At 47.4% G+C, this 15872-nt stretch overlaps 1 protein-coding gene across 1 annotated transcript in view; it reads right to left on the bottom strand.

Moving 5' to 3' along the window:
• The window catches only part of PDGFRA (platelet derived growth factor receptor alpha), a 32702-nt gene extending 17286 nt beyond the window's left edge, over positions 1–15416 (bottom strand). The window contains exons 1-7 of the mRNA XM_082482288.1: positions 15337–15416; positions 7961–8021; positions 6264–6578; positions 3044–3307; positions 2208–2338; positions 671–842; positions 378–567 (exon numbers count right to left, since the gene is read on the bottom strand). Coding sequence (XP_082338414.1) covers positions 378–567; positions 671–842; positions 2208–2338; positions 3044–3307; positions 6264–6578; positions 7961–8009 — 1121 coding nt within the window. The 5' untranslated portion in view covers positions 8010–8021; positions 15337–15416. The remainder of the gene's footprint in view (positions 1–377; positions 568–670; positions 843–2207; positions 2339–3043; positions 3308–6263; positions 6579–7960; positions 8022–15336) is intronic.
• Between the last annotated feature and the right edge of the window lie 456 nt (positions 15417–15872).

Genomic DNA, 15872 nt, shown 5'->3' with positions numbered 1-15872 from the left:
ACTAAAATAATTATTCAAATGGTAAATAACTACCAAAATGCAACTGAGAAACAAATGGGCCTAGTTATATTCTGCAGGGATCCAACAAAGCCCCTGATGTTATTGGAAATAGCTAGAAATTATTGGCGTGGAGATATCTTGGAGGGATTGAAGAGGCTTAGTACTCAGGAACCAAGATCCCTATGGTCTGGAGAGGTCGATATTATGAAGGGAATAAGAAGAGGTAGATTAGGCATCGCCCTTGAGAGTAGAAAACAAAGAAATGATTTCTAAATGCCACTGAGGGAGAAAGAACAAACTGCAGTGGAAAGAGGGAGCAGGAGCAGTGCCCAGGTCAAGTCAACATGGCAAAGCAAGAGTCAGAAGAACATTTTTACCTTGTTTCCTGGACTCTGTTGGAACTAGTAACAATCTCAGTAAGATTTTCAATCAGAGTCACGTTATCCTTCAACCAGTACATTTTTGGTGCTGGGTAGGCCTGCACATCGACAACAAAGTTTTTGACTTCGTGCAGATTGACAGCTTCCAGAGGGCTAAACTGAGGCTCCAGGTGAACAAACCCTTTGTCTGTAAATGAAAAAGCCTTGGGTAAACAACGCTGCGCAGCATTTTTCAAGACTGGTGTTTTCCAACACATTAATAATTTTTGGACACTAAAATCAGACTATACCATGAACTGTAATGACTACTTTCTTATTTTCCTTAACCTCCTTGGTTGCATGCCGAGCAGTACATTCATAATCCCCTGTGTCTTTCACTGTTGCCTCAGGAATGGTCAAGGTGTAAACCAGCTTCTGCGATGGGACTTTGATATCATCAAGTTTTATCAGACCTTTTTCTTTCTGTAGTTTGGAGAAGGAAAAAAAACCTTACTTAAGTAACTGAGCTGAAAGCACACCATTGAGGATCTATGATGCCACTGGAGTGAGAGGAACCATCTAAACCCTGTATGGCAGAAGACTTTACTCAGGCAGGGATGTATTTTCAGCCACAGGCACTAAAGGTGCGTCTATAAAAAAATACACCCTTTTCGGGGCAGGCACAGAAGGGTGAGGAGGTTGAGAGCTCGTATTTTGTTCACTCAGAACAAAACACCGTTCAAAATTTGGGTGAGGAGTCCAAAAGTGTTTTACTACTTGCACGCTACCTTTTCCTCAGACTTAAAAGCTGTGGGGTTTTATTTTGAATTTTATTTGTTCAGTTCCCATGAAGTAAGGTGAATGTTTATCCCCTCCATCAGACAAAAAGTAAGCAGTTGCTGGATGCTATGTTCTGCCAGCTCTCAAAACAAGAATAATTTATGGACAAGGAGAAGACTGCTGCGAGTAAAAGGATGGTGAGAATGGTAGACCATGTTATCGTGAGAGGCTGGAACAAAAAATATGCTGGGGACAGCTTTGAAAGGTGGCATATAGCAAAGATTATAATGTGCAACATGGGAAATAGAACAAAACGTTGTTAAATCATTTTTTTTTCTCTTGGGCTCTTAACTTACTTAAATAAAAGAGGGGATTTGGGGTCACTTCAACTACTCCACCCCTTCGGTCACCAGACTTTTTACATGGGATACTCTGAAATTCCCCATGGATGGGGACAGGCTCTAACCAATACAATTTTTCACTGCAGAAGGATGTTAACGCTAGTTTGAAAATTTGTGAGGTTCTCCAGAAATTTTAAAGGTTTTCTGACTAGGTGGTTCTCATTAGTGAGTAATTACAGTGACAGTAAGAGTCATTTTAATTAACACCTGCATAACGAGGAACAACGAAGTCTGTGAACTTGATTCTTCATCATCCTCTATTAAGCCCAAGAACCCAAGTACCAAGAGAGCCATTTTAGGGGTTCAGACCTCCGGCAGCAGAGCTCCGTGCACACGTCTGACACATTCCTAGACCTTTCTATTTCCACAACATTTCTTTTTTTGAACCAGCACAAGACCTGAGAGACAGCATTCCTCCCTTGGAGGATGGACTCCTAGTCACACCTCACCTTCCTCTCATACTTTGCATACTTACTAACAGCAAACTCTAACTTTTGGGACTGACTTTCTTTTGTGGTAACCTAAAAGTAGAAGAAATTACTTTGTTTTCTCTCCTCAGCTGTCCTCATTCAGAGAAGAGAAGAATATTTTACAACCCCAGCTTCTTCCCCAATATGCAGCTACAAACATTCAAACCAAAAATAAAATAAAAAAAAGAGATATTTACCACTTTCCCAGGATAATTCCACTGTAAATTAACCACCTCGTTGTCAAAGACCACACAAGTTACTACGATGGTCTCGCCTGTTTTGTAGACAGTTTTAAGAGCTTCAATCTCAACCGGCAGCTGTGAAGTCGCTAAGAGAAGAGGAAAAGAGCAGATTTAGTTTTTAAAAGTATGCAGTTTTCTCATGGTGTGATTTCAGGGGGAGATTTCCATTTCACTTCCTCTACTGAGGAATAACCTGGAAAACTCAGTGAGAGTACTGCTGGTTTATAGCGGTATAAACAATGTGGATTTAAAGCACGAAGTGTACAGGCATTGAGTTCGATCCCCCAGAGAGTGATCTGTGCTTAAAATTAGAAGTTCGTAATTCAAATGCCCCTGAGAAAAGACACTCATTATAAGAGCAATTTCCCATTTTGCTAATCAGTGACTGCCTTTGAGAATCCATTGCTGGCCAATAAAAACTTCATTGTCAAAATATTTTAATCATGCTGTTTTTCAGACTATCCAAAGTCCTACAACTTGAAGCCACTGGGAAACACCACTCTTTTAAGTTTCAGCCAACAAGATGAAAAAACCTGAATTACAGAATACTTTTCCTGTACCCATTTGGGAGAGGAGATAAAGGACACTTTATTCTCATCAAAATTGTGCGTAACGACCAAGTAAACTAGCAAGTGAATAACTAGCAATGCTGCCAGAGAAGCAAGGAGCTCATCATCAAGGAAGTATCTGATATAACCCTGTGACGCTGGTGCTAACACAGCTCTTACAGTACGAGGAAAGAACCGGGCTGAATATTATTATTCTTTTTTTAAATGAACAAAAATAAATACCTCTTAAAATGTAGATGAGGAACTCATCAGACTTGAACTCCACGCCTCTAACCATTGTTTTGCATGTATATGAGCCTGCTGGGAAATTCCCTATGAAGCCTTGTTTGCTGTCATAGAAAGCATAGACAGCTTTGTCTAAACTGTTAATTAAAGTCACTTCAGCACTCGGGTCACTTGTCCGGCAAGGGATAACGGTGGGATCACCTTCTTCTACTAGGATGAACTGGTCTTCTGGTATGGAAGGAACAAAAGGCATGTCTGGGTCTGTAAAAAACAAGAGGTAATTTTACGCTGTCTTGTTTGCAGTAAGACCATGTACAAGAATTGGATGTCAATGACCACTTATAGCTCGTAACTGAAACTAGTACAGTTTATTACTCTACTTTTTCAGAGATTGCAGGTAAGCCGTGTTAATTGTATGCAGTATCTCCTTTTTGTTATTCGACCTAAGCACAAAAGAGGAAAGAATAGGAAACGCAAAGGACCTCAAGGAAAAAAAGCTAAGCATTAATATTGCCCTTAGACCTGGTTCTGAGATATTCCTACAGTGAGGGCAAAAGGACAGTAAGTGACAAAAAGCAAGAAAACAGTTACCGGGTGTGAAAACATTCATGCAATTGGTGGGGACTAAAGTAAAGGTGAATCCACTTTATCATAGACAACTCTATCAAGATATATGTACAGCAAAGATCTCAGGGAAGAATTTGGACTTAAACATCCTGGGTTTATGACACAAGATTTTGCACTTGGGTGCAACATTCACTGCACAAAATAATTATTAAAGAGGCTGCCGTTTATTGGGACAAGTCACTCAGCTTCTTCAGTTAGACTTTTTTTTTTTTTCCTTTGGAAATAGCAGCTGTCTCCTACCCAATACCTAAGCGGGAGGGAGGGGAATGAAAAAAATCCAAACCCTTTCAATGTCAAAAAGTAGAAATCAGTTTCGTGTTGTTTACGTTGAACACCATTAAAGCCAAATTTCATCAAAAATAGTTCAAGGTACTCATCTTCATGCATTTCTAACATGTCCAGCATTACAGTTATGAGACATAGATAATTATGGTCACAGCATGTGGTTTTCAAAATATGGTATTCAACCAGAAAAAAAGCAAACAAACACCTGGTTGTTTTATTTCCTTTAAAGTCAACAAAATACATGCCAACTTTCCTATCTGGCCAATCCAAAGCCTGAGTTTAAAACATAATTGCATAACATACCCAACTTAAAAAACACAGCCCTCAAATTATCTCCATTTGGCCATTCAGAATAAACAAATAATCCCTGCTAGCCTGAAGCTTCTGTGCGAAGCTTTATAATAAAATTTAATAAATAGCAATCCAAATCCCTCCAACAATAGACTTTCTGCTGCACTGGCAGGCTCTTTGTAGCAATATTCCAAACACAGCGCTCCATCCCAAAGACGCTGCCAACCCCATGTATTCATTTTCCCACTGTAATTTAAAACAGAAACAGGATTCACCTAGTTTGGTTTTCTGTGTGCTGTTAGTGAAAATGGGATATTGTGTGAAGTCTCAATGTAATCCTCCTTGGCTAAAGTGGGTTGCTGCCACCCATTGCCCTCCTAATTCATTGCAGGAAAAACAATTGTAAAGACAAAGTTTATAGTGGAAACAGAAACATTCTCTATAATTTGAAGAAAAGGATATGTTACTGCATTTATGACATCTTGATGGTTAGTGAGTGGAAAAAATTACAGGGTGTCTCTGCCCTGCAAATCTGGTAGGCTGATGTCTAGAGGCGTTTAAAAACCAAACCAAAAAGCCCTCTTGAAGAAATCTTCCATCTCTTGCCTTTATATTCCTTCACTGAGTGAGTTACAAGACTGCTTAACACCAACAACATCTTCTGGTGATTTGGTTAGAGCCGTTTGGAAATCGAGATACATGTGCCAAAGCTGCTGAAACATCTTCTTGCTTCAAGGATGAACGCAAACGCTTTACATTTGTTCTGAGAAATGGAGAAAAAGTCTTGGAAGCATCACTGTTCTCGAATCACACATGATGAATTGCAAAAACTTAACGCCACTGCAAAATTGCCTTTAAAATAAGTTCCTTTAGTGCTTCCTGAGATTTCCCCCTTCCACAGTCTTCCTTGCAGTTGCAGACATCATGTCCTTCACAACATTCCGCAGTTTGGCAAGATGAGTTGCAATCTCTTCTTCTCTCTTTCCTTTCCTATTCAAAATATTTACCAGAAATCTGCTGGCTTGATCTTTCCTGGCCCTGCAGTTGTGCCACTCATCCCCTGAACCTCAGCCAAAGCCGAGGAAACATCCAGACAGGGCTTTACAAAAGCAGTCGGTTGTGGCTCAGCCTCCGGTGCCTATCATCTCAGCTATGACAATAAAGATCTTCATCCCATGGATAGCGTGGAAAGCCTCTAAACAGATTTCCAGTCAGAACAAGGGGGAGGGAGGGCAAAGCTGGGGATAGGTACTTCCAAAAAGAAGGGATGCCATTTCTTCTGGGTCCAACAGGTTTTCCACCGCTACAGAGAGAGGTGGTGCAGGGCCTGGGAAGGCTGTGTTTGCTTTGAAAATTACAGGGCACTGCATGGTAGCACCACGTTTTTAATCTTGCGTCAGGCTGGCCAGCGAGAACACTTCTCGTCTCACCCTCCCTCGTGACAGCCGCCCCTCAGATGGCTCCGTTGCCTTATGCTTCCCAGGCCCTGTGCACACATGAGCTTTTACCGGTTCTCCATTCAAGCCTAATTCAGGTTAAGAACAAGATATGGTCTTCTTCATCTGGCAACTGCTTTAGTGTCAGACATAGCACTGGTTTGGTCAGTGTACGTCCCAAAATATCCACCGCCCAAGTCACCCCTGAAAGGACTGGCGTTGATGTTAATCCCCACCTAGGGGCCAGGCAAAACTGAAGGCTGGACATGCTCCCACAGCTGACCTGACCTGGCCACCAGCCCCTGGCGGGCAGAAGACCTCAGGTCTGAAGTCGCTAAATCATCCCTCTTCTTGAGAACTAAAACTCTTACCAAAAATGTGAAAACCAATAGAAAGAAAGATGAACATATCCATAGACTCACAGGGGCCGGTCTTGATTTACGTGTTAGGAAATGGCCCTGGGGTCATTTATCTTCCTGTGACGGCAAATTGCCACCAGCAATACACCTCTTCTGAACACCCACAGTTCAGCCCTCCCACACAAACCTCCAGGTACGGCTGTGGCATCCCCCACTCACCAGGCACATAGATGTAGATGTCCTTCCCTTCCACTTCCCCATCCTCCACTTGAGTGTGGTTATAATAGCAAACATACAAGCCCGTATGAGCGGCTGAGGCATTTCCGACCTCCAGCACTGTCACGAAGAGGCCACTGTTGTTTTCTTCGTGTCTAATATCTATCCTGTGACTTCCCTCGGTCACTGGGTACTGCCAGCTCACTTCGCTGTCTCCAGAGCATTTGAGCGTGAAATTGGAATTCAGCTGTACCACCATTTCATTCCTATTGGGAACAATAGTCGGCAGAGGAAGCTGGCAAAACGTTAGGAACGGTCCTGCAAAAAGAGATGAATAAATAGCATATGAACACGCAGAACAACCTCAGCGCGGAGAGACAGCAGAGCGGATCCAGAGCAGCTGTTTTTCTAACCACTTTGGAGGTGCTGATGTCCGGGGAAATCTGCCCTGCCAGTGTTTTGCCCCATGGATGGCAAACGGCTTCCCTTTGAAATGCTAAGTGTTTGCTTGCTGACCTCTGTTTGTCAAATCAAGAGGTGACAGACAGAGGTGAAGTTAGAGATGGCTCCCGATTCGCACCTCAGCTTCCCAGCCCCAAAGGTGGGCACTGCTCTGCTGCAGACCAGTGAATCCCACACCCCGGCTGCTGGGTCACGGGCGTCTTACACCTCCTGACAGCGATGGTCAGGAAACCAGCAGTTCTGTCAGCCTTCCAGTAAGCTCACAACTGACGTTGAGGAACCCCTTCCCAAGATCAACACATTGCGTTTTACATCTGGCTTCTATTTCTGCAAAGGGATGGAGCAAGAGTTTAGACCCAAAATTTGTGCATCAGGTCTGCCTCTAACCAAACTGTACGGAAGGATTATAGCCAAATAAAACTGTAATTCGCTGAACGAGATGTTGTAGATGGCACTGGTTTTCAGATACAGTCTACAGTTGGAGGCTCAGATTTGCAAGCCTTACTAATCTGTAGGTGGGCTGGTGCAGGTCCAACTCCCAGAAGGAAAATTAGAGGATCCACACCCTAAAAAAATGGGGAATTCACCAGGGAAATGGATTCGCTGTTTCAGTCTGTCAAATGGCCTGTACAAAACAGATAGAGCAGCCCACGACCAACAAGCTCTTAGGCCCACGGTGTGACAGTGGGCTCTGGGCAATAAACCGGCAGCAGGAGTCCAGGCCGTCTTGGAAACCAGTTTCTCACTCCTGCACGCGTTGTCCCGGTCTACGGGCCCTTTCTATATTTGGCACCCTGTGGCAAAGCCTGCCCTCCCCTGCCGGCCCCATTCGCTGGGCAGATGTTGGGAGGCTGGGCCGGCAGCCCCGGCGAGCGCGGTGAGGTTGGTGCGGTGTGGGAGGATGCGGGGAGGCCACACAGGCAGCACCGGGCTGCTGGGAGAAACCCCAGCGGAGCCAGGGCTGGGACAGCTGGAGGGAGGCGGGCTCACTTTCCCTGCGCGGGCAGCCAAACCGGGAGGGAGGTTAGAGCAGCTGTGGAGGTGCCAAAGCAGCCGGTAGTACCGTCTCCTCGGTGGTTCTTGCCTCAGCCTACCAAAGGGAAGGGCAGAAAGATGGAGCCCGTAGCCAGCTGGCAACCGTTTGGCCTTTGTTATGGCGGGCACAATGAAAGCAAGCTCAAATAAGTATTTACGAAAGGGGTAGGAGCGGAGAGGCTCCGAGGGCTGAGGAACATTACCTGTGAGAAAACATCCCAGGATCAGGAACGTCCGTGGGGAAGTACCCATAGCTACCAACAACTGAAACAGAAAGGAGAAGGCAAGAGAGAACCAGTTAACGGACTGAAAACGGGAATGACATTTTGCAGGATCCCCCAAAAGTTTGCTGGCCCTAGCCCGGCTTCCCGGCATTCCGCGTGGTGCCAAGGACAGAAACAGCCCTGGGACACCAGCTCCCGCCCGCAGCCCATTGAGACTGGTGCAACCGCCTCCCACAAGGTACGTGGGGCCACAGACAGACACATCACCGTCACGGGGAACGCAGCTAAGGCTCCGTAACCCCTCCTCTCCACCGGCAATGTAAAGGAGCCCAGTCCCGGCGCATCCCCCTTTCAAACAGGCTGCAAACAGCTCTGATGCCCACCGCCGCCTCCGGGACCGAGCCCACCGAAACACCCCCGCACAGAGGCAGTACCCTCACAGGCATCGGCGAAGATGCGACGGTTTTACGCAATAAGTTCTGGCCTTTTAGCAACAAGCAACTTTTATGCGAGAAAAAAACAAAACAAAACAAAACATGTTTAAAAGCTACTTTTATTACGAATAGTACAATCCTGAGTGATATTTTTGTTTTGCCATTGTACATATGTATATATATAGCTTACTGAATACAATGCAATACAATAGTGTTTATTGCTTATTTAGCAAGAATTCCCTTGATCGAGAGACATGCTATTTAAAACATATGCTGCAATTTTCTAATGGAATAAATCCACGGCCAGCACTGCCACTCGCAGAGCATCTCTTCTGCCCAACAGTGTGGAGATTCATAGATCACACGCGATAATTTTGGCTTTCAAACGCATAATCTTAAGGCATCAGTCTTAAAGAGGCAGCGGTGACAATAAGCATCCATGGAATTTTTGTGCCATCTAATGACATTTCTACTTCAAACCTTCAAGCAGCCTGCTAGATAATTTCCAAAAGAGGAGCTCCTACATCCCCTGCTCCCTTTGAAATCGGTGGATGGTTTGTTGGTGACATTAATAGTAACTGGATTTGGCCCAAGGCCAATACAGATTAAAAAAATGTCTGCACGGAAGAGCCCCTAATCTGAAACACAAACCAAGGCGTAAAATAAAGGATGATGTGCCAAGCCAGGGACTACTTTTCAAAGGTTCCGGAGAGTTTCTATTCACCCTCTGGCATTCAGCTCCTGATGCTGAGATAGGAAAGCCCGTAGGTACATCCATCCAGTTATTACGACTATGCCAGCGCCATATGGAAGTTAAATGCTTACAACACGGCCAGGAGTGTTTCTGAACCAGTCCCTCTTTCCTCCCGCAACGTGTGGAGCAGACAGCGCGCTTTTGCAAAGCAAAAAGTATTCAGTACGCGAATCAAACATAGAGGTCTCAGAAGCAGGATTAGAAGACTTACAAACTACCAACCCCCAAAACCGTGTACAAGCAAAGTCGGAAATTCAGCTGACAACATTCCAGCAGCGACAAGGCATTTTGCCTGATTCTTCAATTAGCAATAATTGCCATGTGTTTATGTATCTGTCTCCCATTGATAACAGACTTTCGGACATCAAAGAAGTCCCTCGGTCTCAGCCTCCTTACTCATTTTTATCACATTTATATCCTGTAATTTTTTTTTCTGATAAAGTAGCTCACTGTAAATCGTGAAAGACCTATCTTGGTCTGCTTTATTGATCCGACCGCTAACCTCCCAAGATCCACAAGACAATGTTACCCCACTGTCGGCCAAGTTTCCTTCTGCCTTTTCCCTCCGAAAAGGCAGACCTCTCCCCCTTTTGTGTTGTTTTTGTAGACTATTCAGTGCAAGTGATGCAGCACAGAAGGAGGAAACACAAAGGTGGCTCAGCTCCTGCGCACCAGTCTGCAGAAGCTCTGCTGTGGCAGAGCTGTGTGTGTAAGTGAGGAGTGAAGGCCCATGACTATGCCGATGTCAGCACAGGTGACGGCATTTCCACAGAGCTACTTCAAATTTGCTGTCTTGGTTGGGCTGCCATAGAAATCAATGAGCGGAGTGCCTCAATCTACCTTTGCAGTTTGAAAACGCAAGGACTTAGCTAAATTTGCGTTTTGCAGTTGGCTATTCTTTCACAACCCAGAGCTTTGATCTTTCCTCAATGACCCGTTAATCTCATCAAGACCCAGAGCACCGCTTCCTCACTGTGGAAGACAGAATAATGTACTAAGGATTCACCATCATCTGTACTCGACATTTGTTTGAATTGGATTTAATTACATTGTGCATCCAACTTAAGCATGCTGGAGTCACATCTCCAACGTGTCCTCACACATCAGTGCTGGAGTGAAGGTACAATTTCACACAGGGGGTGTGCTTACCATGGTTTTGTTTATTTATGATCACCTAATTTTTTGTATGCACTTATTTGCCTTTTTTACTTTCCTTAAGGCGGAGCAGACCTCTTTGTCCTAAATCACCCAAATCTCAGCCCTAAACAAACACACCAGGTTCTGTTCCTAACGCTGCTTCATCAAACCATAATTTGGTGTAACATCACTGAAGCCAGCAGATTTCTACAAGCTGAAGCCTAGTATTGACAGCACATATACAACATAAGCTTGAGCCAACCTTAATTCCTTACATACCTTGAAGATCGCTAGCTAAAATAGAAACATGGGTGTGTATAGCGAAAACTCCATGATGCTATGAGGGCTTTGCCAAACTCTCAGCAGGGGAGGCTGATTGCCCAGGGTAAAACAGTCATTGCGTCTACTTTAACCACTGGGTTTGGAAAGGATCTGACTGAAATTTTGATATCTCTCTTTTGTGCTTTAGTGACATTGGAGCTCTGAGCAACCTGATCTAGTTGAAGATATCCCTGCCCATTGCAGGGGGGGTGCACTAGATGAACTTTAAAGGTCCCTTCCAACTCAAACTATTTTATGATTCTGTAAAAAATCAGGAAAAGAACATCTGAAGAATTGTTATCAGCAAGGAGTTGATCTTCTAAACTCCCACTGCCAAGCACTGGCTTCCTACCAAGACGGGTTTCATTGACTGCACTGCAGAAGACAAAGTAAAATTAATACCCAGAAAGCCAATGGAAATATGTGTTTAGAAAATGATGTTCTTTGTAGGTGATTGCTCTACATGACCTAGAGAGAAAGCACCGTGGTAGACCAAGAAGAGCCAATGGTATATATTTTTCATACTGCTGTAAATCAAACAAAGACCTCTTTCAAGCCAGAAAACTAGCCCATCTACCAGAAGAGTGGAGACTGAGACCTCTCTCCTGCCAGCCACCCAGCCACTACAGTTCATCCTCTTGGCCACATGATGGCAATGTTGATCCACATTAGTGAGAGAAATGTCGAGCAGAAGGCAACGCTAGTCTCCAATATAGCAGATGGAATCTAAACTGGGTCTCCTGGATCAACTTAAAATTCAGACTTCTTATATTTGAATTTCACGCGAGTTCATCCATTTAAAAAAAAAAAAAAAAGAAAAAAAGAAGAAACAAAACTGGTCCCTATTGCTCTGTATTTACATAAGGGATACAACTGTAGTTGGATTCCAAATCTTGGCACGTAATGATGTGATTATCCTTGTTATGAGAGGGCTGGATAATTTCAGTGGTGATTTTGTCAGAGTGGCAGTCTGTCCTTCTGGGAAGACTGATTTTTTCCAGGAAGACCAAAGGCCAGCCCAAAAAAAAAAGAGGGGAACATTTCCTCCTTGTGGTATATGCACCAGCTGAATGTAAGTGTTCAGACAGGACCTCCTGAAACATTTCTCGGTTCTCAATTCCCAAATTGCAAACTCAATTCTCCACGAGAGCAGAGCCGCCCCACAGCGCCAACAGGCGGGTCTGAAGGTTTCATTTGGGGAAAGGCGCAAACAACAAAAGACAATTTCTGCAATGAAAAAGACTGGCATAGATGTTCTCCTAAAATGAGGCTCATTCTATAGCCGTTTACAAGTATTTGCATCCAGCATAGCCTGTATGAAAAAGTAACTACACACCACGACTAGCCCAGTGCTGGGCTCCTGCGGAGTACTTCAGGCTCTGCAGGACTCACAGTGGTGGCAGCTATCCAAGGAGCCTTCCAGTCAGCCCCGATTCTTCAGCCTAACCCTCAAGGACACACTCCACCAGTCTAGCAGCTAAAGGTAGGGGGGAAATTTGCAAAGTCTAAATTTCCCCGCTTGTTCCAGAGAGGATTTCCCAGACTGTCTCAGCAAACAGACAAAAAGACTGGCACCTCCGAGGAATGCATCTCGCTTAGGATCTCAGGATCAAATCAAAGAACACCTCAAATCCCAACTCAAGTGCTCAGAAGCATCACATGGAAAAAACAATCCATCTCTGTTGACCACAAGCTCTAGGAAGCCTCGCTGTTGCAAACTTTTCCCTTGGGTGCCCATGCAAAGCTTTATTGGCTTGAAAGAGATGAGTCAAGCAGGAGAGCAAGGCAAGAGGGAGAGAAAGGATTGTTTGCTTACTTGCTTGCTTTTCATAAATTATCAGCACTTCTTGCCACCACCGGGAAAAATAACCCCTCAGAAGTCATTCCCTGGTCTTTAAATCAAGTGAAGCAAACATCTTCTATTAAAATTTTCAGAGGTCACATGCAGAAGTAGTGCCATTGTGGCCATGACGATCTAAGGATGCAAGCGAGGTGAGGACTGTACAGGGTTATACATTTCACCCTCATTTTTAAACCAACTGGAATAGCTGGAAATAAACCAGCAAGGTCTGGGGTATGCAAGTCTATATACATTGTACTCGAATCCTAGCTTGATACTGTAGTACTGCGGAGAGGTATTTTATTAAAATATTTATTACTTCCTGCTTTCTTGAAACCTAATACCTATATATTCCTCTCACAGCCACAGGAAGATTTCCCATACATTGATGGGCAAATAACAGCGAAGATGGCCGCAGTGCCCGATGGCAGCCGGCCTGGCACACCTCCTGCCCCTTCGTGCCTGGTGAGGAGTACCAGAACAAGGGGGCTCATTTTAAAGCAGCGGGAGAGCGCCCGCAGGCTGGGAGAGCTGGTTTGCTTGTGGACTCCTAAATCCCAGGGCTTTGTGCGGCCTCATTTTTCTTCAAACTATTTTTTTTTTTCTCCCCAAGCTTTGAGGTTAGCTAAACCGCCGTTTAGCTGAGGGCCTTTCTAAAATGCTCTTTGTTAACTAGCAGCTAAAACCGAACTGACTTGCTGGGAGATGTTTCCCTAGCGTTTCTAGACCCAGAGAGTTAAAAGTCGGATCTCCCCAGTTCAGATTTTGATCAGCCGATGACAGAGGAACCTTTGATGCCTGTCTCCTTGCTTTGATCCCATGTCTTGCCCCATCCAGGGACACGGAGTTAAGGCAGCCGAGCCGGGACCCCAGCGGGGCTCTACCTCTGCCCTGGGAGATGCCGAGGGCATAACAAGCCGCCCCAGTTCCCTCGGTGCGCCCCGTCGGGGAGACGGCGGGCTGCCTACAGCCAGCCGGGACGGTGATGGGGATGGTCGGGGGAGGGGGGGGGGAGTGTTACATTCACACTCTGCAGCCCCCATCAGGCTGCAGGCGCCTGCCAGACCCTGCCTGCCCGCGGGGAGCCGGAGCGGCAGTCCCCAGGGAGCGGGGAAGCGGCGCTGCCGCGGCTCCCCCACGGTCCCCGTCCCCTCGGCTAGAGCCGCGGCGGATCCCAGGCTGCCCGGGACACCGAGCAAACCTAGCAGAGATGGCAACTCCCAGCCACTTCGCTGTTTGTCTGGGAAACAATAGGAAAGCCTTTGCCAAGTTGGAGCGATTTTTTTTTTTTTTTTAATGAGAGGTAGCCAGAAAACAGAAAAGCGGGACAGGGGAGGTGGAGAAGGGCAAAGCAAAGCCGTTGTTTCCCTCCGGGGCTGGCTAATTCTCCCGGCGCTACGACCCCAGGGCTTCTTCTCCAGCCCCCTCCGTCGGGCGAGGCACAGACCCCGAGGGCGCGGGCGACTCGGCGGGGGGACAGACGTTGTGTCCCGGTGACCAAGGGAGAGCGACGTGCCCCGCAGCCCTGGCGATGGGTCCGTCGGTCCCCACCGGGGCCGAGGCGATGTCCAGTCCTCCCCGGGCTTGCAGCCTTGGGCCCAGGAGGAGCACCAGGGAGCTGGATCATTTGCAAGAGACGCGCCGAAAATGCCGTCGAGGGGCTCTGGAAAGGTGCCCCCGGTGCGGGCGGGGGCCCGGGACATCGCCCCCGCCTCTGCCCCGCAGCCGCCTCCCCGCCGGGATGCGGACAAGCCCCGGGGGCTGGCGGCTGCTCCCCGGGGCTGCTGCTGCTGCTGTTGCCTCGCTAGATGTGTCGCTGCTGCTGGCTCCAGAAAAAGTTGTCCAAGTCCTGTTCTCTGGAACGGCTCCTGGGCTGCGGGATCCGCGTCCAAAAATGTTGAGCAATGCCGCGGACAGCCAAAAAGCCATTTCCTACTCGCTCCTAGGACTTTTCCAGGGGACTCCAGCCTGGCAGAGGCTGGCGAGTTTGCAACCTCCGCGCTTGACAAAATCCAAACGGTGGCCGGGAAGATTTTGCCCTCCCCCGGGGTAGGTGGCGGTGGGCTCCGGCGATCCGGCGGGGCGTGCGGCGGGGCACGGCGTTCCCGTTGCGAGAGGGGGGATGTTAACTGGAAAGGCTCCAGGTATCAGTCCTGCCTAAATTCAGCATCTTCCCTTCCGTCGAAACGTGTAAAAAAAAGACGGGGCGCGCAGGGATGGAGATCGGGTTGCTTTGGGGGAGCGAAGAGGGGTTGTGTGCGTACCCCCGCCCGGGATCTCGGGGCATTTTAGGCTACCCGGTGATGGGGAGTGAGATGGGGAAGGGGGGATCTGAAGAGGGGAAGGTGGTGAAAAACAAAGGGTGGGGGAAGGGACGGGCGAGCAGCGGGGTGAAGGCAGCAAAGGATGCGAGAAGAGGGGGCGCGACCCTACCTGACTTTGTCGGTGAGCCTCTCCCCGTTCCCGTAACCCCCCCCCGCTACCCGCGGAGCCCCGGCGGGTCGCTGCCGCCCCCGCGGCAGGAATGCGGCTCGGTGGCCCCCGCCGTCCCAATCAATGTGTTTGTCATTAGCGCTGCCCGCGCTGCTCGCCGCCGCGCCCCGACGGCCCGCGGAACGTCGGGCTCCCCCGTTCCCCTCCGCGGGGGCCGCCAGCGCCCGCCGCCCCCCGCGGGAAAAAAGCCCCCCGCCCGGCTCAGAGCATCGGGAAGAAAGGGAAAAGGAAAAGAAAAAAAATTAAAAAAAAAATCACCAAACCAACAACAAATAAAGTGGGGGGAAAAAAGAAAAGGGGGGGGGGGGAGGAAGCGAGAGAAAAGGTGAAAAAAAAAAAAAAGAAAAAGGTGGGGAAACTGCCCCTCACCTCTTACCTTCTCCTTTATAATCCGCAGCCCCAATCCTGCAGATTGTAAAATATCCAAAATATGTCCACGTCTTTTGTGACTTTCCCCCCGCTCAGCCGCGCTCTTTCCCTCCCGCTCGCCCTCCCTCCCGATCCGACTGTAATGGTCTCACAACCCGCGTCCCGTAATTGATTCAATGTTATAGTCCATCCTTCCAAAACTAATCATTTGCTTTAAGTAAATAGCTGTCAGGAAATGAAGCCCCCCTCCGGCCCCTTCAGAATAAGAGCCGCCCTGGCTCGCCCGGCGCCCCCAGCCCCGCGGCCGGAGGCGGGCGCGAAGGAGGGAGGCTCTTACGCAGGCAGGGGGACCAGTCTCTGCCTCCAGATTTCACCAGCCTCGCAGGGGAGGGGGGAGGTTAGCCATATGGCAGGGGCGAGGGGGAGGAAAGGGGGAAGAGGGGGAGTTTTGCGCTGCAGGGGGAGAAAATAAAAAAAAAAATAGTAAAAAAAAAAAATCCCCAAAAAACTTTCCTGAAAACTCCTTAGTGCTCCCAATTTCAT

Source organism: Vanellus vanellus (genome assembly GCF_965231255.1).
Source record: "Vanellus vanellus genome assembly, chromosome: 4".
Taxonomy (NCBI): Eukaryota; Metazoa; Chordata; class Aves; order Charadriiformes; family Charadriidae; genus Vanellus; species Vanellus vanellus.
This window is presented reverse-complemented; position numbering and strand designations above follow the sequence as displayed.